At 44.8% G+C, this 24,069-nt stretch overlaps 1 protein-coding gene and 1 long non-coding RNA gene across 2 annotated transcripts; both read left to right on the top strand.

Annotated features, from left to right (window-relative positions):
- The first annotated feature begins 5,630 nt into the window (after nt 1-5,630).
- Nucleotides 5,631-12,487, top strand: LOC311428408 (uncharacterized protein). Its single transcript, XM_084539874.1, has 2 exons — nt 5,631-5,742; nt 10,715-12,487. Exon 2 carries the CDS (start codon nt 10,770-10,772, stop codon nt 12,195-12,197), a length of 1,428 nt encoding a protein of 475 aa, XP_084396000.1. The 5' UTR covers nt 5,631-5,742; nt 10,715-10,769; the 3' UTR covers nt 12,198-12,487.
- Nucleotides 12,488-20,764: 8,277 nt separating this feature from the next.
- On the top strand, nt 20,765-23,868 carry LOC311428409. The gene is made up of 4 exons (XR_014687709.1): nt 20,765-20,799; nt 20,886-20,932; nt 21,023-21,159; nt 23,636-23,868. It is a non-coding gene; the product is annotated as an uncharacterized lncRNA (long non-coding RNA).
- The last annotated feature ends 201 nt before the right edge of the window (nt 23,869-24,069 follow it).

Genomic DNA, 24,069 nt, shown 5'->3' with positions numbered 1-24,069 from the left:
TAAGGGTTACGGTAAGGGTTAGGTAACGCAGTGTACAACCTGGGACGTCACACGCAGAGCTGCCTCTGGCAAGGTGAGTGAGGAACAGATGTAGCAGTTGTGTTGTAGGTCTCACTGTTCCTCTAAGCATCCCCTCTTTGTCTTTTAGAGGTGTTGTAGCTGTTTGAAGAGGGTAGATTGAAGCATCTGCCTCGGGGGCTGGTAAGCGGCAGAGGTAAGGGAGCAGATGAGAGTAACTTACCTAGTTGTGCTGTGTCTTTGGATGCTGCATCGGCCTATGTGTTTCTTTTTCTTTCACAGGTGTCTCGCACAGGCTCAAAGGAGCAAACTGCACTCTGAAGAGCTGTGTAAGAAGAGGGGCTGGTCATGAGCTGGGTTGGAGCAGAACGACCAAGTAGCACAAGGTGACTATGAAAGGTGTCCGTCTTGCTTTGCAGGTGCCGTGGCAGGCTCTCCACAGAAGTGGATAAGGATATGAGATAAGGCCAGAGAGCGACAAGGAGCGGCACGTGCAGGGATGGTTTTGAAGCGCTGCGGTGGCTTACTCTTCTGTTCATCAGGTGCCACAGGCAAGGTGGGTTGTAACATCAGTCGTTATATTTGCATGAAAGCAGTTCACTTGAATGCCACAGTGCATCTGAGTAGGGTGTTCTAGCAGAACAAGCTTGTCTGGCACAGCGGTGCCTGATGGCAGTGTGTTTCCTCAGGTGAAGAGGTGCCTGAAGCCCCATCCTATCTAGCCTTGATTCAAAGATCGAAGCCGAAATTCCTTTAAGTGGTATATTCTTTATTGCTGCGCTGGATGCACGGGGGATCTCTCCACCTATCGTGCATACCCAAAGCAGAAAGCAGTCTTGAATTTATACAATCAATCTATCAATATTCTACAAGCACCTATACATATGCATTACCTATCCCCGCCTTCCCTCGCTTCTCATGCTAATTAGCCTTTTGGCACCTTGCTCCTGCACAGAGCCTTCCAAGAATTGTGGGCAGGGGTCTTTGGGACGTGGGCAGGGGTCTTTGGGAGGAAGACCCCGAGTCTTCCTCACAGTGTACTTTTCACCTTTGGTCAGGAATCTGCTGAATTGGCATGTTTCTTAATTGCAAGAGCTGGTTGTTGCCAATTCTCCCGTTTGTTGTATCTTTATAATGAATTCCAATGTCCAGTTTCGAGAGTTATAGTCCTTACATTCGTTTCTCTGTCCGCCTGCCGCTTCCTTATCATGAGTTCCAGTGTCTTGTTTCGAGATATACAGTCCTTGTCTGGGGATTGTCCTTGCCTCCCCAATACCTCCTTAATCAATCCCCCCTTTTCTTTTCCCATGCAAATTCTTTTGCATCAGATACTTTCTTTATTTACAGTAACACAACAAAGCAGGCATCTAAACAACATGCACACAAATATTCCTAACACTACTAATACGATTAGAGCAATGAATACTTGTTTCAACCATTGGAAATTGGGCAACCAGGAGGTTAACTTAGTCCATAGTTCACTAAAACTCCATGAAAGATCATCTTTACTGATCTCATGTAGGATCCTGGTCTGCTTCCATATTTCTTCCAGGTCGGTAGAGATCCTTCCACTCTGATCTACATACATACAACAACTTGTGTTTATTACTGTACAGACTCCCCCTTGAGTGGCCAGTAACAAGTCTAGGGCCATCCGATTTTGGAATACTACCTGTGATAAACTAGGTATCTCTTCTTGTTGAGCCTTTATAGCATCCAGAATTTTGTTTTCTAACTTCTCTATAATTGCAGAAATATTAACTATTGCCTTTTCCAATTCACTCACTCCTAACCATGGGATAAACCATCGCACAAAACTATGAAAAGGGGTGTGTCTCTCTATCAATGGATTGTTAATTTTTCGTCTGATTCTCCGCATATGAGTTCTCAAGTAACCTCGAGGCACTACATCATGTACTGTCATATTGGGGACTACCGCTCCAAGAGTGCAAGTTCCCTTCCAATTCTCAGGCAAGACCTTACGGGCTGTATCATTACATAGCCAATACCACCCTTTTCCTTCTGGAACCGTCCAGCTGGTTGAATTTGCCCAGCCGCTAGTCGTACTAATATCAATTGTTCAATTACAAGATGTCTGATTTCCCACATAAGTAGTATCCGTATTTATACAATGCTGTTTTCCTATACCCTTAGGCAGGTTACACCTTTGTACACACACATAATAGGATTCTAACGGCAAGAAGCTACTCACTTCTAGTTCCAAAACTGCTTAATATTTTCGACCCCAAGATGTGTTTTCCCACAAATTAGTCCAAGATAAGTTTGCAGGCAAGGGAATCCCAATTAACGATACACCCTTATTCCCATGCTGTGGCAGATGGGTGCATACCCAACAATTCGTCTTATTAGTTACTTGAGAAATTGTCTGTATTAAGGTCAGGTGTAAGTTCTCATCCCAAGTTGCCCACCCCAAATCCGAGAACCGCACCCCTGCAATCATTAGGATCTGGAAAACCGTAATTTTGTTGGTCCAATTGGAGTGGTGGTCCATATCCTCGCCGGGGCCTTCTTCACCCTTGAATTGTGGATCCAAGCTGCTTGCTTCTTAATCTTAATGGCGGTGTGTGTTGTCAGTAATACTTGGTATGCTCCCATCCACTTTCCTTCCATTTTTCCTGCACGGGTTGTCCTGACAAAGTCTTTATATATATATAATCCCCGGGCTTAAAGGGGTGGATTGGTTGATCCAACCCTCTAGCCCTGGTCCCTAAAACAAATGTATGTACTTTATTTAATTGTTTCTGAAGTTCAGTTATATAAGCATATAAATATTCTGATCCTAACTGCGTTAGGTCCTCTCCACTAAATAGAAATGGCTATGGCCTTCCATATAAGATTTTGAAGGGACTCAAATTTCCTTTTATTCTAGGTTTAACTCTAATTCCAAGTAATGCTAAAGGGAGGGATTGAGGCCATGACAAATTAGCTTCTTATCCAATTTTAGCTATTTATTGTTTAATTAAATGGTTCATTTTTTCTACCTGTCCACTTGCCTGTGGTCTATAAGGAGTATGCAGTTGCCAATCTATCTTTAGAATCTTACTTATCTGGTCTACCACTTGTGCACAAAAATGTGAAACTCTATCAGAAGACATTGCTACTAGAATCCCAAAGCATGGTATTATTTCATTTAACAAGACTTTAACCACTTCTCTTGCTTTGGTTGTTCGACAGGGAAAGGCTTCAGGCCTTCCTGAAAACGTGTCAGTCAGAACCAGTAAATAATGATACCCCCCTTTTCTAGGGAGTTCTGAAAAATCAATTTGCCACTGTTGCCCCGAATAATTTCCTTTACCGATTATTCCAAATTTTATTCTATCCTTGGTATTGGGGTTATTGTGTAAGCAAATGCTACATTGTTGAGTTACTTGTTTTATCATATCGTCCCACTAATGTCTGACTCAGGCTCTTATGCAGTGTGCCAGCTCCCCAATGCGTTTTATTGTGTTCTGTAAGAACTATGGGCCATGTCAAACTAGAGGGTATTACTATGGGGTTATCTTTTAAATATACTCATCCATCTGGTTTCATTTTACCTTTCAAATCTTCAATTAATTTTAAGTCTTCTTTTGTATAATTTGGATATAGTTTGGATTTTACCGTCTGGTATCAAAGACAATGCCTTCACCTCAGTTATTTCAGCTGCCTGCTTAGCCTCTGCCAATCGATTTTCCAATTTCAAAATCGGTGTTCCCCTTTTGGTGTCCCTGACAATGCATGATAGCTACCTTTTCTGGTTGTTTTACAGCCTCTAACAATTTTAAAATTTCTTCAGCATACTTTGTGTTTTCACTGAGCGGTCAGCAATCCATGTTCTTTCCAAATTGCTCCATGAGCATGTACCACGCCGAATGTATATTTAGAATCTGTCCAAATATTTACCCTTTTTCCCGCTGCCAGTTCCAATGCTCTCGTGAGAGCAACTATCTCCGCCTTTTGAGCTGATGTTCCAGGGGGTAAAGGCTTAGACTCGATTACCTGCTGAGTAGTTGTTATAGCATATCCAGCTTTACGTTGTCTTTGCGTAACAAAACTGCTCCCATCCGTGAACCAAGTTTCTTCCGCGTCTTCCATGGGCTCCTCCTTAAGGTCTGGTCGGCTGGAATACACAGTCTCTAGAGTTTCTAAACAATCGTGAATCACAGCTTGTGCCGGAGCATCACTAAGAAAAGAGGCTAGATTCACAATATGAATTATCACAATTTCCACGTCGTCCTGTTCTACCAATATTGCTTGATATTTCAAAATCATCAATTCTTGTTTAAGTTGTTTAAAGACTTTTTGTGCTTCTCCAGTCCAGACTAACTTTGACTGGTTAATCTTTATCAATTCACATAGAGGCTTTACCAATAGTCCATAATTATAAATCCAAAGGCGACACCAACCTGTCATTCCTAAAAAGCTTTGTAGCTCCTTTACCATTTGAGGTTCTGGAGTCCGGCAAATGACTTCCTTATGTTCAGTTCCTAGTTCTCGTTGTCCTTCCGAAATGTCAAATCCCAGATAGGTCACACTTTGTTGAGCCAGCTGGACTTTCTGTCAAGAGACTTGATATCCATTTAAACCCAGAAAATTAAGACGACTTATAGTCCATTGAATCCAACTCCCTTTAGTCTCGGTAGCTATTAAGAGATCATCTACATATTGTAACAAAGCACCTTCAGTGTCCGGAGGTATCCATGTTTCGAGTTCCCTTGCTAATTGGTTTCCAAAAATAGTGGGGCTATTCTTGAATCCTTGAGGTAGTAATGTCCACGTAAGCTGCGTCTTTCTGCCTGAATCGGGATTTTCCCATTCAAAGGCGAATAGGTTTTGGCTTTCTGTGGCTAAGCCTAGGCAGAAGAAGGCATCTTTTAAATCCAGTACGGTAAACCAGACTTGACTATTCTTTAATTTAGTCAGCAAAGTATAAGGGTTTGCCACTACTGGATGTATATCTGTGGAGGAATGGTTAAGCGAAGTAGGCCATGTGAACATTGCACAGCTAGGAGGCCGCAAGTTAACAAAGTATCGAACACAGCTCAAATGAGCCTGAGAAAGTACGTAAATAAGCCTGAGAAAATACGTGAATGCGGCCTGGGAAGGAATGTAAGTTCTGGGAGGTTTTAGGGAGGTTTCAGGGAGGTTTCAGGTACAAGAACATGATATCTGTTGGTATGCTGGGAAAGTACTAACTGTGTTACTTTGGTGGGAAACTAGCTGATAGAATAGAGAAATGCACTAACCAATCATGAGCTTAGCTTTTGCAATATGTATGAGCTAATTATATTGAATTAGATAAAAGACGACTGAGCTATCCAATAAATCGAAGTTCACTGATCACTCATATTGAGCGTCTGTGTCTTCCTTCCGTCGACAACAAATGTCCTCGCAACAAATGGCGCCCGAACAGGGACCTGCAATACAGGAACAGGGACTTCGCTGGAGTTGAACCTGCGCTGGAATTGTACCTGCGAGCCACGGTTGGACGGAATACAAGGACCGGTCCTGCAACGCAGCTCAGGAGGTGAAAAGGATTACAAATTGCTGAATCCCCGTACCCGAGGCCTGAAAGGTGAATGGAAAAGAAACCTGGAATACCTACACCCGCACCCGCAGCTCGGAAAGGGAGTCCTCGCACCCGGGATGAGCCTATAGAGGGTCCCGCCGGAAAGCGTCGCCGAGGTCTTTGCAAAGGCTGCAACGGTACCGACGTATATAAAGGTATGGAGAGACAAGCGGCGTATGATTTGCTCAAATGCTTTTTAGAAAAGCGGGGCACACAGGATATATGTTGTAAAAAGGAATTACCAAAGTTATTAGCTTATGGGGTAGTTAAGGGTTGTTTTTTAGATCCTGATACTGTGTTTGAACAAGCAGAGTGGAGGAAGTTTGGGGATAAATTATTTGATGAAGTAATTAGTGATAATAAAATAGCAAAGAAATTGATGAAGCCATGGAGGGCGGTAACTAATGCATTAGCAACACATCAAGCTGAACAAAAAATAGCTGCTGCTGCAACAGAACGATTAGGATCATCCAGTCAGAAGGGGGGGGCTTCTGCTTCTTCCTCTACTCAGCAAAGAGCTGAGGAACAAGCTTACCCCTCTCCACCATCATATAGAACAATTACAATTCCAAAAGGGACTTCGGTACCCATATCAGGGGAAGAAGAACCCTCACAGTCACAGCCACCGACAGCCCCGCCTGCACCCTCGCCCGTACAATCAGAGAACAGAGAAAGGGTGGGTGAGGAGTCAGGTACAAATTCATTTTCAACAAGTCCATTTAGAATCAATGTACAGGACAGGGAGGAGACATGGAAAAAAATAGCGCATGAAGCAATGAAGGAAGGGAATCTTGAAATAGCAGCACAAATAACAACAGCCTATCCGGTGGTGTATTCACCTCCAGATGCACAGGGAAATGTACAGGTTCAGTTGACTAATTTAGATTGGAAATTATTAACACAATTACGATCTACAGTAAATGAGTCTGGATTAAAGGGAGAACCTACTCGTCAAATGTTAGACTATATTTGGGGGACAAATATTCTGCTCCCAGGAGATATTCGTAGCATAATGAAACTAATCTTGACACAGCATCAACAACTTTTGTTTAATGCATATTGGCACGGTATCTGTCAAGAAGAGGTAGCGATAATACGCGCGCCTGGGGATCCCTTGTATGGTGTTACATTAGACGAATTACTGGGTGTGGGACCATATTTTAGAACAGAGGCGCAGGCACTCTTGGGACCAGACAAAGCTAAGGTATCAATGAATCTAGCCAGAAGAGCATTAGAACAAATTAGAGAGCCGGGGGGAATGCCGTCCTACATGGGAATTAAACAGGGCAGAGAGGAACCATTCGGGTTGTTTATCGATCGGGTAGCAAATGCGATACAAGCAGCGGGAGTTCCTGATTATCTTAAAGGCACTATATTAAAGCAATGTGCACTCCAAAATTGTAACCCTTCAACTCGTAGTATATTAGCTACGTTACCGAGTACTTGGACAATAGAGGAAGGATTGGAAAGAATGTCTCAGGTACCTGTAGGTCCACAGACTATGTTAGTAGAAGCAGTAAAACAATTAGGTGATAACATGAAAGAACAGTCAAAAGTGTTTGCAGCCCTTGCTCCTTTGCAAACCCCCGGTGGACGTCCTATTAGCCGAGTATCGACACCGCAATATCGTTGTTTTCGATGTGGTGTTGCGGGACACATTAGACGGAATTGCAAAATAGAATCTGTGTGGTGCCAAAATTGTCAAACAAATACTCACAGCACTTCAGCATGCCGCCGAAATGCGTCGGGAAACGGCCGGAGCAGCGGGAGGAGCCGCCCCGCGACGACACAAAAAGTGGCTTTTACGACAACGGCAGCGACGGCAACAGCACCAGCACCAACTGCGACGAATCCTTTTTTCTCCGACCAGCCACCAGAGGGAGCCTCGGCCTGGATTTGGCAACCGCAGTCGATGTGACTTTATTGGATTCGAGACCCACCAGGGTAAAAACAAGACTTATTGGACCAGTTGTTGTTAATAAGGAACCTGTGGGAGCTTTGTTAATAGGGAGATCGTCTGCCACCATGAATGGATTACAAATATTAACTGGACTTATTGACAAGGATTACTTTGGGGAAATACAAATTATGGTTTCTGCAATGTTTCCTCCAATTCATGTGCCGAAAGGCACAAAAATGGCACAGTTAATTCCTTTGCCTCATCTTGCTGAATCATTAGCATCGGAATCTGCAAAGGATCGAGGACTGGGAGCATTTGGCTCCACGGGAAAAGTGGCTTTATTGACACTTGGTATGCGACACAGACCACGACAAAATGTCACTGTGTGTTTAAAGGATGAGAAAATACAGATTGAGGCATTGTTGGACACTGGTGCTGATGTATCTATAATCAGCACAAAGGATTGGCCCTCACATTGGCCTACATTTGAGTCTAATGCTACAGTTTCGGGAGTAGGAGGTGTGACTCTTGCTCGTCGGTCACCAGTGCTACAATGGACAATAGGTGATAAGGTGGTACAATGCAGTGTCTCCATCTTATCACTACCTGAAGGAGTACAAGCGCTGGTGGGGCGAGATATCCTTGCCCAAATGGGAGCAGTTCTCACGACAGATCATCAAAATTTTTAGGTGTGGCCATTGCTTGGACTTTCCCGATCCCACTTAAATGGAAAACTGATGAACCTGTATGGGTTGAGCAGTGGCCACTGAAACGGGAAAGTCTTTTACATGCTCATAAATTAGTACAGGAACAGTATCAACAAGGGCATTTGAGACTGTCAACAAGCCCTTGGAATACTCCGATTTTTGTGATTCCCAAAAAATCAGGGAAATACCGTTTGCTACATGACTTACGAGCAGTTAATAACCAGATGTGTGCTATGGGAGCACTGCAACCTGGATTACCTAATCCTGCTATGATACCAGAAGGGTGGAAATTACTAATTGTGGATCTCAAAGACTGCTTTTTTACAATTGCATTACATGACAATGATAAACAGAGGTTTGCTTTTACACTTCCTGCTATAAATCGTGAAGGACCATATCAGAGATTTGAATGGACTGTGTTACCTCAGGGCATGCGTAATTCACCTACCTTATGTCAGCTCTATGTTGATGCAGCACTTCAACCAATTCGCCGCACATGGCCAAAAACGATTATTTACCATTACATGGACGATATTTTGCTAGCTCAGGAGGAGATATTTTCCTTACAACAGAAAAATGCCCTGGCAGTTGCTCTTAAACAAATGGGACTGGTAATTGCACCAGAAAAAATTCAGGAGACAAGCCCTTGGAAGTACTTAGGGTGGAAAATCACAGATTCTACTATTCCGCCTCAGAAACTTACTATCCAATCGAACATCACAACTCTCAATGATGCTCAAAAACTGCTGGGAGATTTACAGTGGATTAGGCCAGTGGTCGGAATTCCAAATGAACTGTTGAATTCCCTTCGACCTTTATTAAAAGGAACTGATCCTGCCGCAAAGGTGACATTATCAGAACAACAATCGGAAATATTACAACAAATTGCATCACTGATCACAACGCGTGTCACACATCGACGCATACCTGACAGGCCACTGGATTTTACTGTTTTGTGTGGTCCACAACACTTGATGGGTGCTATCACACAGCAAAAAATAAAAACGGGGGAAAAGGAAATGGAAACTGTGGTATTGGAGTGGATAGCTCCCCCATTGCAACCCCGAAGAACAATTCAAGAAAAAATTGACACGCTGTCAGAATTAATAAAGAAAGGAAGAAATCGGATACTACAAATAGACGGAGTTCCACCAAGTACAATCTGGGTACCAATAAAGCCAGGTGACTTGGAATGGTACATACAGAATTCTGAAAAACTACAAGCTGCATTATTACAGGATGGCGCCACAATAGTGGCAAAGACATTACAATCAACTATATTGTCATGGATGGAAAACCAAGCATGGATAACCCAGCCCAAGCGGTCGGATTCTCCGTTAGCAGATGCAGTAACTGTTTTCACGGACGCTGGAAAGCGCTCCAAGTCTGCTGCAATAACATGGAAAGACGAACAAGGCTGGCAACACCAAATTTTAAAGGGCCAGGACAACGATTCATTACAGACATTAGAGCTCTATGCGGTTGTATGGGCATTTATAAAATGGAAAGATGCCCCTTTAAATGTAGTATCTGATTCTCTGTATGTAGTAGGTATAGCTAATCGTATAGAGGACTCTGCTTTAAGAGATGTAAAAAATGAACGCCTTGCAGAATTATTAACTAGCTTACAGCTTGCTATAGCGCAGAGAAGCAAATCCTATGCGGTGATACATATACGAAGTCACCAATGGGTGGAGGGACTGGGAGAAGGCAATGCTCGGGCGGATAAATTAGTTGCCGCTCCAGCCACTGAAGCGCCATTATCTCCCTTCTGTAGAGCTAGGGAGGCTCATGCTATTTTTCACCAGAATGCTAAGGGACTTGCGCGGGCTTACAAACTGTCTAGAGCTGATGCACAAGCGATAGTAAAAGCTTGTCCAATATGTAGTAATTATAATTCAGGGGTGGGACTCGGAGTCGGGACAAACCCCAGAGGGCTTAAAGCCAATGAAGTGTGGCAAATGGATGTTACTCATGTTCCAGCATTTGGACGATTGAAATATCTGCATGTAACAATAGACACTTATAGTCACATGATCTGGGCTACACCGCAGCCTGGAGAAAAAGTTCGGGATGTACGACGTCATCTTGCCAGTTGTTTTGCAGTAATGGGAGTACCACAGACTATAAAGACTGATAATGGTCCAGCCTATGTTAGTGGGCCATTCAAGCGATTCATGGAACTATGGGACATTAAACATATTACTGGTATTCCACATTCACCAACTGGTCAGGCTATTGTGGAAAGGGCTAATGGAACAGTTAAACAATATTTAGAAAGGTTTAAAGACATTATTGATGTTAGAGAAAGGGTAGACAAGACTCTATTTGTTCTGAATCATTTGTGTGTTTTTGGGGAACATGACGAACCACCTGTAGCACGTCATTATACCAAATCTGAAAATGATAACAAATGTGCTATGAGAGTATTGTACAGAGATATGAAAACAGGGCAATGGTTAGGGCCTGCTGATGTGATTTATGTGGGACGAGGTTATGTATGTGTCTCTTCCCCTACAGGTCCGACCTGGGTGCCTAGTCGGTGTGTAAAGCCAGCCATCGAAGAAAGAAGAGGATGACAACGATCATGGCTGAAGTAACAGAACAAGGGACTTTGATTATGCTATCAGTTATAATAATGGCTGGACATGGTAATGCTATCTTAGGGAAGATTGACCCTCAGCAGAATATGTGGGTCACCTGGGCTAATGAAACCAGACAGAGTTCATTTTGTCTGTTTCTTGCTTCTGCATCTGATCCTTTTAGAACATGCTTGTTTGGGGTTCCAATAGGGGATCCAAAGGAACTGAGTGAAATGTTAGCACCATACTCTGCCAGTGTTACTTTACTTAGTAGATCCCTTTCTGCTAATGTCTCGGATGGAGTAGTTGCTGCCCTGCAAGCTCTTAATAACTCATTGCCATGGGACCCTCAAGAACTGGATCTCCTGGGGTCTGTGGTAGTAGGGAATAGCAGTAGTAACTGGACACAAACATGCTTTGTACTCCATGAAGGGAAACAAAATAAAACGCACTGGACCAACATAACATCGAGGACCCTTGGATTTGAGGCCAATGGACATTACTGTGGATGGAACAACACCGGGAATATTAGTGTACCATTTGGGGCGTATGGAATAGGTGATACCAATTCAATCTGGTTTCAAAGTCAGGCCAAAGCTTTGCCACCTGGTATGTTTTTAATCTGTGGGGACCGTGCATGGCAAGGGATACCAGCTAGTGCTTTTGGGGGTCCGTGTTACCTAGGACGACTCACACTTTTCGTTCCAGATTTGCACTCGTGGAAGAACTCGACAGGGAGCAGAAGAATTAAACGAGATCTAAATACTTTGGGTTCTGACTGTAATGATGGTGTAGAACTGTGGGGTCCAGCAGAAAGATTCTTTGCTTCTTTAGTGCCTGGTGTGGGAACTGCACATGCTTTGACTAACATTAATAAGCTTGCTTGTTGGGCTGTTAAACAATCAAATGTAACAACACAAGTTCTTTCTGAAATGTCGCAAGATATGGAGAGCATAAGACATTCTGTGTTACAAAATAGGGCCGCTATTGATTTCTTGTTATTAGCTCAAGGACATGGGTGTGAAGATGTAGAAGGAATGTGTTGCTTTAATCTCTCTGATCATGGGCAATCAATTCACAATCAATTGAAATGGTTAATGGATCATACACAAAAAATTACGATACAGAATAATTGGTTTGATGATTGGCTTAAATCTGTCTTTGGAAATGTAGGGGGATGGGTTTTTAACTTAATCAAAGAGGGACTTCGCCTTTTGCTTATAATTGTATTGATTATAATTGCTGCACGGGTAGTCTTTAGCTGCTTATCTAGGAAACTAGAACAACTCACAGAGAAGGTGTTTGTAGCCCAAAATAAAAACGGGGGAATTGTGGAGGAATGGTTAAGCGAAGTAGGCCATGTGAACATTGCACAGCTAGGAGGCCGCAAGTTAACAAAGTATCGAACACAGCTCAAATGAGCCTGAGAAAGTACGTAAATAAGCCTGAGAAAATACGTGAATGCGGCCTGGGAAGGAATGTAAGTTCTGGGAGGTTTTAGGGAGGTTTCAGGGAGGTTTCAGGTACAAGAACATGATATCTGTTGGTATGCTGGGAAAGTACTAACTGTGTTACTTTGGTGGGAAACTAGCTGATAGAATAGAGAAATGCACTAACCAATCATGAGCTTAGCTTTTGCAATATGTATGAGCTAATTATATTGAATTAGATAAAAGACGACTGAGCTATCCAATAAATCGAGGTTCACTGATCACTCATATTGAGCGTCTGTGTCTTCCTTCCGTCGACAACAAATGTCCTCGCAACATATATCCTCAGTGATTTTATTTATGGCCCTCAAATCCTGAACTAGCCTATAGCTTTTTCATCTGCCTTTTTAATTGGCAATATGGGTGCATTGGATTCTGATTCGCATTCAATCAATAATCCATACTGTAAAAATTTATCAATTATCTCTTTAATTCCTTTCCTATCTTCTATCCTCAAAGGATATTACTTAACCTTAACGGGTTTCTGTCCTGGCTTTAATTTAATAATCATTAAGGTCACATTTTTAGCTCTTCCAGGGACTTCAGTAGCCCAAACTCCTGGACATACTTGATCTGTGATCTCTAAAGGTATTTCACTTTTAGGGTCAGTTTGTATTAGTGCCAAGCTTAACACATTTATTAGTTGTTCTTCTCCTGTTCTTAATTCCATTTTCCCCTTTTCAAAGACAATTTCTGCTCCTACTTGCTCTAATAAATCTCTACCTAAGAGTGCCCATGAGGAGCTAGGCATAGATAAAAATCTGTGTATGCCCCATTGTTTCCCTAACTTGTACTTCAAAGGTTCACAAAAATAAGCCTTTTCGGTTACACCTTGTCCTGGTTTCAGTTAGAACAGAGTTAATTTTCTTCCTAGTAGCTGGGAGAATGCTATGTTTTGGCTTAGGATGAGAAGAGTGCTGATAACACCCCGATGTTTCAATTGTTGCAGAGCAATGCTTATAGCAAGCCAAGGACATCTCAGCTTCTTGCTCTGTCCTGCCAACAGGCAGGCTGGGGGTGCAGTAAGAGCTGGGAGGGGACAGACCCAGGACAGGTGACCCAAACTAGCCAAAGGGGTATTCCATAGCATCTGACGTCAGGCTAAACAATACATAGGGGTGGCTAGCCAGGGGGAGGGGGCCGGACTGCTCGGGGTTAGGCTGGGCATCGGTCAGCGGGTGGTGAGCAATTGCATTGTGCATCACTTGTTTGTACACATTATTAGTAGTGGTACTATTATCATCATTGTATTATTATTATTATTATTATTATTATTATTATTATTATTATTATTATTATTATTATTTTGTCTTATTAAACTGTCTTTATCTCAACTCACGGGCTTCACTTTCCATTTCTCTCCCCCGTCCCAGAGAGGGAGGGGGAGGGTGAGCGAACAGCTGCGTGGTGTTTAGCTGCCGGCCGGGTTAAACCACGACACACCTTTTACCCTAACATAATAATTCTGTGAAAGCATTAATGCTTGATTTAGAACTGAATACGTTGCCCCATAGCAATAAGAAATTTCACTTCCATTCCTCCGCTAGCTTCATTATAACCAGTGGAGGATCCGCTAGGGTAGATTCCCCAGGTCCCCGTTATTCCTGTTGAAATCAGGGGTTGATTACCCTAGGAAAAGGCTAGTCAATTTGTCCTCCAAAGCCAGGTCCAAACCGTTTTGTTTTATTTATTTATTTATTTATTTATTTTCATTACATTTCAGAGTTGGTCCAAAAATTCCATAGGGCTTTCTTTTAGACCTTGTTGGAAGCATATTCTCAATTCCCAATTCATCCAGGTTTTAGTATTTACTTAACCGTTCATAATTTTCAGGATGATTCGGGTCTTAGTGGGGGTCGGTCGGGGAATGCAATTGTCCACAGTTCCTTGAACGGTCCCATCAGCAATCTGAGCTCGCACATGAACTCAGGTTGTTTTAAGAGTGTACCTCTTTTCTGTTTCTGTGACAACTCTCTCGGACCGATCATGGTCCCTTTGCCCTAAAGGGCTAACACCCATGATTTTAAGATCTCTGCCTCGGGCAGAGGCAGAACTATTAACATTCCTACATCCTCTTTCCCTGCTCATTCAACTTCAAACACCTTTAACACTTTCAACAACCCTTTTAACACTTCCTTTATCTTTCTCCAGCCTGTACTTCTCTAATGCCAACATCAAAGGTTCAGTCAGGGGCCAACTTAATTCCCTACCTTTTCCCACCAAGATGCTGAAACATCAGTATACAACATTTCATCCTGTTCTGCTTCTCAAAAAACAACATTAACTGTAGCAAAATATTATAGTTTAAAGTTCCATTTAGGGGCCACTTTTCTCCACATTCCAGCTTATAAAGCGGCCACCACTGATTACGATATTTTATCAATGTTTTCCTGTTCACACTTCCACCGGCAGATCCTCCAATATCCTTCCAGTGACTTAAAACACATCCTAACACACTTTTCTTTAAAATTTCACTGCTTGTTTGCCCCCCCAGTTTCCAGTTTACACTTTCAGAATACACATGTTACTTACAAAAGCGTATCACAAAACGTATCACTCACAAAAATACGGGCACGCAATATCTTTCAGTAGCGATGCCACAAAACTACTATTACCAGCAATATTGCCAAAATCACAGTAACAATAGTCAGAGTCAAATTCCACATGCGATAAGTCAGAAAACCGAACTGTGTAACACCGTAACGATATCTTTCTTATAACAATGCCACGAACCTACTATTACCACCAGGAAAATAGCCAAAATCGCAGTAACAATAACCAGAGTTAAATACCATACTCCATGAGTCAGAAAACCGAAATAGACAACACAATTCCAGATGGACCTTAAAGCGAGCTCCTTCCTTAAGGTCCCCAAACATGTACTTATGGTGCTAACCACAAAGTATATACCAAACACTGCCTCGCAGAAGATCACCTTCTGACTTACAGACAGTTCCAGATGACCGGTCTACCAGAAAACCAAACCAGAATAAAGAATATACTCACTTACAATGATGGGGTCCTTGTCTGCCTCCGCAGTGATCCGGTGAGTCGAGGCGTCCCTCCGGGAAATCCCGGGGGTACCCTAGGGAGTCCTGTTCCCAGCGGGTCCTGCGGTCCGGCAGAGAGGTTGTCCCATCTGGGTCGCCAAATTGATTCAAAGATCGAAGCCGAAATTCCTTTAAGTGGTATATTCTTTATTGCTGCGCTGGATGCACGGGGGATCTCTCCACCTATCGTGCATACCCAAAGCAGAAAGCAGTCTTGAATTTATACAATCAATCTATCAATATTCTACAAGCACCTATACATATGCATTACCTATCCCCGCCTTCCCTCGCTTCTCATGCTAATTAGCCTTTTGGCACCTTGCGCCTGCGCAGAGCCTTCCAAGAATTGTGGGCAGGGGTCTTTGGGACGTGGGCAGGGGTCTTTGGGAGGAAGACCCCGAGTCTTCCTCACAGTGTACTTTTCACCTTTGGTCAGGAATCTGCTGAATTGGCATGTTTCTTAATTGCAAGAGCTGGTTGTTGCCAATTCTCCCGTTTGTTGTATCTTTATAATGAATTCCAATGTCCAGTTTCAAGAGTTATAGTCCTTACATTCGTTTCTCTGTCCGCCTGCCGCTTCCTTATCATGAGTTCCAGTGTCTTGTTTCGAGATATACAGTCCTTGTATGGGGATTGTCCTTGCCTCCCCAATAGCTCCTTAATCAGCCTTCACACAATTATCTGAGAATGAAAGCTGCTTTCCAGTAATTCAGAAAGCCAAGTTACGTCTCAGCCTTGAGCATCTCGGGCTTTTGGGCCTGTCTGTAACATTTGGCACCAGCACTAATACTTTTTTTTGGCATATGTTTAGCGTTTGGGGCCTGTGTCTGGGATTTGGGCCCTGTCTCGAACCACTGGGGCTTTGTCCTGGGTTTTGGAGCCTGCCTCTAGAGTTCAGGGCCTGTGATTAGGCTTTTGGGGTCTGTGTCTGGGGGCCGGTATCTGGGGGCAAGGGGGGAGCTGCTTGTAGACCCTTGGGGCCGGCATTGAGGGGGTTGGGAGCTGACTCTACACCTTTGGGGCCTGCTTCTGGGGGCGGGGGGGGGGTTGAGACCTGCATCTGGGGGAGGGGTGGGAGCTCTTTGTATTCCTTTGGAGCCTGTGTCAGGGGGCGGGGGGGGGGGGGGGGGGGAAGGGGAGGGTTGGTTGGGAGTTGCTTGTACACTGTTGGAGCCTGGGTTGAGGGAGGAGGTTTGGAGCTGCTTCTACACCTTTGGGCCTGGCATCGGGGGTAGGGGGTTGGGTGCTGGTTGTAGGGGCCTGTGTTTGGGGGGGGGCTTGGGACCTGCGTCTGGGGGAGGGGTGGGAGCTGCTTGTACACCTTTGGGGCCTGCATGTGTGGGGGGTCAGGGCCTGTGTCTAGCGGGCTGGGAACTGCTTGTACAATGTAGGAATCTGTTTCTGCAGGGTGGCTGGGAGCTGTTTGTACAACTTTGGGGCCAGCATCTGGGGGTGGCTGGGAGCTGCCTGTACACTGTAGGGGCCTGTGTTTGTGGGGGCCTTGGGGGCCTCCCTCGGGGGGGGGGGGGGAGGAGGGTTGGGAACTGCTTGTATAGGGTAGGGGGCCTGCCTGGCAGGGGTTGGGAGCTGCTTGTAGAATTTGGGTCGCTGTGTCTGGGGGGGCGGTTGGGGCCTGTGTCTCAGGGGTGTTGGGAACTGGTTGTACACCTTTGGGTCCTGTCTCTGGGGGGGGAGCTACTTGTACCCTTACCATAAGCCGTACTCTAACACATACTTCTACCAGTACCCTTACCCTTACCGTAACCCTTACCTTTACCCTTAATCTTACCCTTACCAAAGCATTACCCTTACCCTTAACGTAAGCCTAAACCTTAACCTTATCCTTACACTTACACTTACCGTAACCCTTACCCTTTCTGCTACACTTACCCTTAGCCTAAATCTAAACCTTACACTTACCCTAACCCTAACACTTACCCTTACCATTACCCATATACTTACTCTTACCCTAACCCTAAATCTTACCCAAACACTTACCCTGACCCTTACATTAACCCTAAACCGTACCCTAAAACTTACACTTACTCTTAACCTTAACCTTACGCTTAACCTTAACCTACTACTTACCCTTTCTTATCCGTCACCATACACCTAAAATTAACCCTAACCATTACCCTAACACTTACCCTTACCCTAACCCAAACGCTAATCCTAACTCTAAACCTTACCCTGACTTGTACACTTATCCTTATCCTTACACTTACCCTAACACTTACCCTTACACTTATCCTTATACATATAACTTACCCTTACCCTAAACCTTAACCTTAACCTAACTCTAACCCTAAACCTTACCTTAACCCTTACCCTGACCCTTACATTAACCCTTACCCTTACCCTAAAACTTACACTTACTCTTAACCTTAACCTTACCCTTAACCTTAACCTAATACTTACCCTTCCGTTTCCCTCACCCTAACCCTAAAATTAACCCTAACCATTACCCTAACACCTACCCTTACCCTAACCCTTACTCTAACCCTTACAATGACCCGTACCCTTACACATACACTTACACTTACTCTTACCCTAAACCTTACCCTTACCATAAGCCATATTCTAACAAATTCTACCCGTACCCTTACCCTTACCGTAATCCTTACCCTTTATGTTACCCTAAACCTTACCCTTACCCTAACACTTACCCTTATCGTAAACCTTACCCTTTCTGCTACATTTACCATTAGCCTAAATCTAAACCTTACACTTACCCTTACCTTAACCCAATACTTACCCTTACGTTTCCCTCACCCTAACCCTAAAATTAACCCTAACCATTATTCTAACACTTACCCTTACCCTAACCCTAACCCTTACTCTAACCCTTACCCTGACCCATACCCTTACACTCACCCTTACCCTTACATTACCCTAACTCTTACCCATACCATAACCCATACCCTAACACATATTTTTACCCTTAACCTTACCGTTACCCTTACGCTTACTCTATCCGTTACCCTTACGCTTACCCTTAACATAAACCTTACCATTAATCTTACCCTTACGCTAACCCTTACCCTTACCCTATCCCTTACACTTATCCTTATCCATACCCTTAACCTTACCCCAACCCTTACCCTTAAGCTGAACCTAACCCTAAACCTTACCCCAAACCTTTCCCTGAACCTTACATTAACCCTAACCCTTAACCTAAACCTTACACTTACTCTTAACCTTAACCTTACCCTTAACCTTAAGCTAGTACTTAACCTTACATTTTTCTCACCCTAATCCTAAAATTAACCCTAACCATTACCCTAACACTTAACCGTTACACTTACCCTTATTCTATCCGTTACTCTTACACTTTCCCTTAACATAAACCTTACCCTTTACCTTACCCTTACCATAAGCCATACATCAACACTTACATGTACACTTACGCTTACACTTATCCTAGTAATTACTCGTACAATTACCCTTAACCTAACCATAAACATTAAGGATAAGCTTAAGGGTCACCCTTAAGGTTACCGTTATCCTAACACTTACACTTAAGTTCAGGGTAAGGGTTAGAGTAAGGGTAAGTGTTAGGGTAATGGTTAGGCTAATTTTAGGTTTAGGGTGAGGGAAACGGAAGGGTAAGTATTAGGTTAAGTTTAAGGATAAGGTTAAGAGTTATGGTAAGGGTTAGGTTTAATGTAAGGGTAAGGGTTTGGGAAATGTTTAGGATAAGGGTAAGAGAAGGGATAATGGTAAGGGTAAGGATGATGTTTAGTGTAAGGGTTAGATTTAGTTAAGGGTAAGGGTTAGTGTAAGTTTAAGAGTAAGGGTAAGTGTAAGGGTATGTGTAAAAGTACGGGTAATTGTAAGGGTTAGAGTAAGGGTTAGGGTAAGGGTAAGTGTTAGGGTAATGGTTAGGGTTAATTTTAGGGTTAGGGTGAGGGAAACGTAAGAGTAAGTATTAGGTTACAGCTAAGGTTAAGGTTAAGAGTAAGTTTAAGGTTTAGTGTAAGGATTAGGGTTAATGTAAGGGTCAAGGTAAGGGTTGGGGTAAAGGTTTAGGTAAAGGGTAAAAATATGTATATTGTAAGGGTGAGGCGTTAGGGTAATGGTTAGATTTTAGTTAGATTTAGGTAAGGGTGAGGGTTCGGGTAAGGTTTAGAATTAGGCAAAGGGTAAGTGTAGCAGAAAGGGTAAGGTTTAGGATAAGGGTAAGTGTTAGGATAAGGGTAAGGTTTAGGGTTAGCTTAATAGTAAGGTTAAGGGTAATTGTACGAGTAATTGCTAGGGTAAGTGCAAGCGTAAGTGTACATGTAAGTGTTGTTGTATGGCTTATGGTAAGGGTAAGGTCAAGGGTAAGGTTTATGTTAAGGGTAAGCGTAAGGGTAAGGGATAGAGTAAGGGTAAGGGTAAGGTTAAGGGTAACGGTAAGGTTAAGGGTACAAATATGTGTTAGGGTATGGGTAAGAATTAGGGTAAGTATAAGGGCAAGGGTAAGGGTAAGGGTACAGGTCAGGGTAAGGGTTAGAGTAAGGGTTAGGGTTAGGGTAAGGTTAAATGTTAGGGTAATGGTTAGGGTTAGTTTTAGGGTTAAAGTCAGGAAAACGTATGCGTAAGTATTAGGTGAATGTTAAGGGTAAGGTTAAGGTTAAGAGTAAGTGTAAGGTTTAGGGTAAGGGTTAGGGTTAATGTAAGGGTCAGGGTAAGGGTTGGGGTAAGGTTTAGGGTAAGGGTTAGGTTCAGGATAAGTGTTAGGGTAAGGGTAAGGTTAATGGTAACCGTAAGTGTAAAGGTAAGGGTTACGGTAAGGGTAAGAATAAGGGTATGGGTAATGGTAAGGGTGAGGGTTATGCTAAGGGTAAGTGTAAGATTTAGATTTTGGCTAAGGGTAAGTGTAGCAGAAAGGGTAAGCTTTAAAGTAAGGTTTAAGGTTTAGGCTTAGGTTAAGGGTAAGGGTAAGGGTACGGGTCAGGGTAAGGGTTAGAGTAAGGGTTTGAGTATGGGTAAGGGTAAGGGTTAGGATAAGTGTAAGGGTGCAAGCAAGGATTAGGGCAAGAGTAAGTGTAAGGGTAATAGAAAGGGTTAGGGAAAGTGTAAGGGTAAGGGAATGTGTTAGGATATGTTTTAGGGGAAGCAGAAGGGTAAGGGTTAGGTTAAGTGTAAGGGGGAGGGGAAGGTAAGGGGAAGGGTTGGAGTAAGGTATAGGGTAAGGGTAAGGTTATGGTTAAAGGAAAGAGTAAGGGTAAGGAAAAAGTAAAGGTAAGGATTTGGGTAATGGTAAGGGTGAGAAGGTTTAGGGTAAGGGTTACGGTAAGGGTTAGGTAACGCAGTGTACAACCTGGGATGTCACGCGCAGAGCTGCCTCTGGCAAGGTGAGTGAGGAACAGATGTAGCAGTTGTTGTGTTGTAGGTCTCACTGTTCCTCTAGGCATCCCCTCTTTGTCTTTTAGAGGTGTTGTAACTGTTTGAAGAGGGTAGATTGAAGCATCTGCCTCGGGGGCTGGTAAGCGGCAGAGGTAAGGGAGCAGATGAGAGTAACTTACCTAGTTGTGCTGTGTCTTTGGATGCTGCATCGGCCTATGCGTTTCTTTTTCTTTCACAGGTGTCTCGCACAGGCTCAAAGGAGCAAACTGCACTCTGAAGAGCTGTGTAAGAAGAGGGGCTGGTCATGAGCTGGGTTGGAGCAGAACGACCAAGTAGCACAAGGTGACTATGAAAGGTGTCCGTCTTGCTTTGCAGGTGCTGTGGCAGGCTCTCCACAGAAGTGGATAAGGATATGAGATAAGGCCAGAGAGCGACAAGGAGCGGCACGTGCAGGGATGGTTTTGAAGCGCTGCGGTGGCTTACTCTTCTGTTCATCAGGTGCCACAGGCAAGGTGGGTTGTAACATCAGTCGTTATATTTGCATGAAAGCAGTTCACTTGAATGCCACAGTGCATCTGAGTAGGGTGTTCTAGCAGAACAAGCTTGTCTGGCACAGCGGTGCCTGATGGCAATGTGTTTCCTCAGGTGAAGAGGTGCCTGAAGCCCCATCCTATCTAGCCTGCACACAATTATCTGAGAATGAAAGCTGCTTTCCAGTAATTCAGAAAGCCAAGTTACGTCTCAGCCTTGAGCATCTCGGGCTTTTGGGCCTGTCTGTAACATTTGGCACCAGCACTAATACTTTTTTTGGCATATGTTTAGCGTTTGGGGCCTGTGTCTGGGATTTGGGCCCTGTCTCGAACCACTGGGGCTTTGTCCTGGGTTTTGGAGCCTGCCTCTAGAGTTCAGGGCCTGTGATTAGGCTTTTGGGGTCTGTGTCTGGGGGCCGGTATCTGGGGGCAAGGGGGGAGCTGCTTGTAGACCCTAGGGGCCGGCATTGAGGGGGTTGGGAGCTGACTCTACACCTTTGGGGCCTGCTTCTGGGGGCAGGGGGGGGTTGAGACCTGCATCTGGGGGAGGGGTGGGAGCTCTTTGTATTCCTTTGGAGCCTGTGTCAGGGGGCGGGGGGGGGGGGGGGGGGGGAAGGGGAGGGTTGGTTGGGAGGTGCTTGTACACTGTTGGAGCCTGGGTTGAGGGAGGAGGTTTGGAGCTGCTTCTACACCTTTGGGCCTGGCATCGGGGGTAGGGGGTTGGGTGCTGGTTGTAGGGGCCTGTGTTTGGGGGGGGGGCTTGGGACCTGCGTCTGGGGGAGGGGTGGGAGCTGCTTGTACACCTTTGGGGCCTGCATTTGTGGGGGGTCAGGGCCTGTGTCTAGCGGGCTGGGAACTGCTTGTACAATGTAGGAATCTGTTTCTGCAGGGTAGCTGGGAGCTGTTTGTACAACTTTGGGGCCAGCATCTGGGGGTGGCTGGGAGCTGCCTGTACACTGTAGGGGCCTGTGTTTGTGGGGGGCTTGGGGGCCTCCCTCGGGGGGGGGGGGGAGGGTTGGGAGCTGCTTGTATAGGGTAGGGGGCCTGCCTGGCAGGGGTTAGGAGCTGCTTGTAGAATTTGGGTCGCTGTGTCTGGGGGGGGGGGTTGGGGCCTGTGTCTCAGGGGTGTTGGGAACTGGTTGTACACCTTTGGGTCCTGTCTCAGGGGGGGAGCTACTTGTACACTTTTGGGGTCTGTATTTGAGGGGGGTTGGGAGCTGCTTGTGCACTTTTGGACCTATGTTTAGGCTGGTTGGGAGTTGCTCATGCATTCTAGGTGCCTCCCTTTTGAGAAGGGTTGGGGCCTGCATCTGTGGGTGGTTGGGAGCTGCTTGTACACTATAGGGGCCATGGTCTTGGAGGGGGGTCTGGGCTGTTTATACACCTTTGTGGCCTGTGTTTGGGGGGGCGGGGTGGGACTGTGCCTGGGGAAGTTGGGAGCTGTTTGTTTACTCTAGGAGCCTCCATTTGGGGGTCTTTGGGGCCTCCCTTTGAGGGGGAGGGAGTTGGGAGTTGGTTGTACACCTCCGCATCCCGTGTCTTGGGGGGGGTGGGGGGAGTGGGACCGGTCTCTGAAGGGGCGGGTTGTGAGCTGCTTGTACACCTGTGTCGGGGGGAGGGTAGGGAGGTTGGCGGGGGTCGGGTCCGGGTCTTGGGCCAGTGTCTGGGTGGAGTCCAGTTCTTGGGAGGGGGTGGTGGGGTAGGAGCTGCTTGTGGGCAGTTGGGGTCTGCATCTGGGTGTGGTTGGTGCCTGCTTCTGTTGGCAGTTTGGGGCCTGCTTGTAGACTTGTGCAGCCTGGGTTTGGGGGCTTTTCTGTAACGTTTGGGGCCTGCATTTTTGCTTTGGGATGCATCTTGAGCTTTTGAGGCCTAGCAGTAGCATTTGGGGCCTGCATCTGGGGCTTTTCTGTAGCATTTTGGTTGCGTATTTGTGATTTGGGGCCTGTATCGTGGGTTTTGCCTTTTTTGTAGTTTCCATCTTTGTGTGTGTGTGTTTCGTTGTTGGTTGTCTGGGGTTAGGGGCAGGTTGGGGTTTGGATTAAAGTCAGTGTCATTAGCGTTAGGGGGTTGATAATAAGGGTTAGGGTTGTGGTTAGAGTTGTTAGGTTTAAGGGGAATAAGGATTTCAGGGTAAGGGGATCAAGGTTGTGGGAATAAAAATGTTGTTTTTGCGCAGTTACATCCTGTAGAGGGAAGGAAGGTGGTATTGAGATATGCTTGCAGTGATAAGACAGCTTAACAGTGTGAAATGAGTTCATCGGATTCGTGTCAATATGGAACAATGCTAGGGCCGCATGATATGATGAAAAGTCTGAGAAAACCAGAGTGGTTAATATATATAGTTCTTGAATCTTGCAAAGGAATGGTCCAGCAATTCGGGTCAATAGGGGATAAGAGAACAAAGGGGTTTCAGAATAACTGCTAACTATTACAACTGTTGCATGGGACACTATGCAAGTGTCTGCCATCCAGCCAAGATGGACAAAGGAGATGGACAAGAGAAAAGCCTGGGAGGAAGACTACAAGCCTTCAGTACGAGCGGCCCCCAGAGGGACCACCGGAGACTGATAACGCCTGCACCAGTGGGAGGGTTTGGATTCTGGGAACTAATTAGAATAACCCTGCCTTTTGTAGAAGTAGTAATGAATATGTATTAGCCTAGCAGCATAAAAACCAGCCGCCTGATGTAACTTGTGTGCGTCTTGGTGGAGCAGAGACTCCTGGCGCACCCAGCGCTGCTTGCTTACCTCTATTCAATTAATAAATTGTAAATTTCAATTGCAATCCTATTTGGGACCCAGTCATTTATTACAAGAGGGCGCTCGTCCGGGAGGGCTTTGGTTCCTGATTTCTGGTTTGATCTAGGAGAGGCACCCCCACCATTTGGTGGCT

The sequence above is a fragment of the Aythya ferina genome (genome assembly GCF_964211825.1).
Source record: "Aythya ferina genome assembly, contig: HAP1_SCAFFOLD_75, whole genome shotgun sequence".
Lineage (NCBI taxonomy): Eukaryota > Metazoa > Chordata > Aves > Anseriformes > Anatidae > Aythya > Aythya ferina.
Note: the sequence above shows the minus strand (reverse complement) of the source record. Positions and strands in the feature narration are given on the sequence as shown.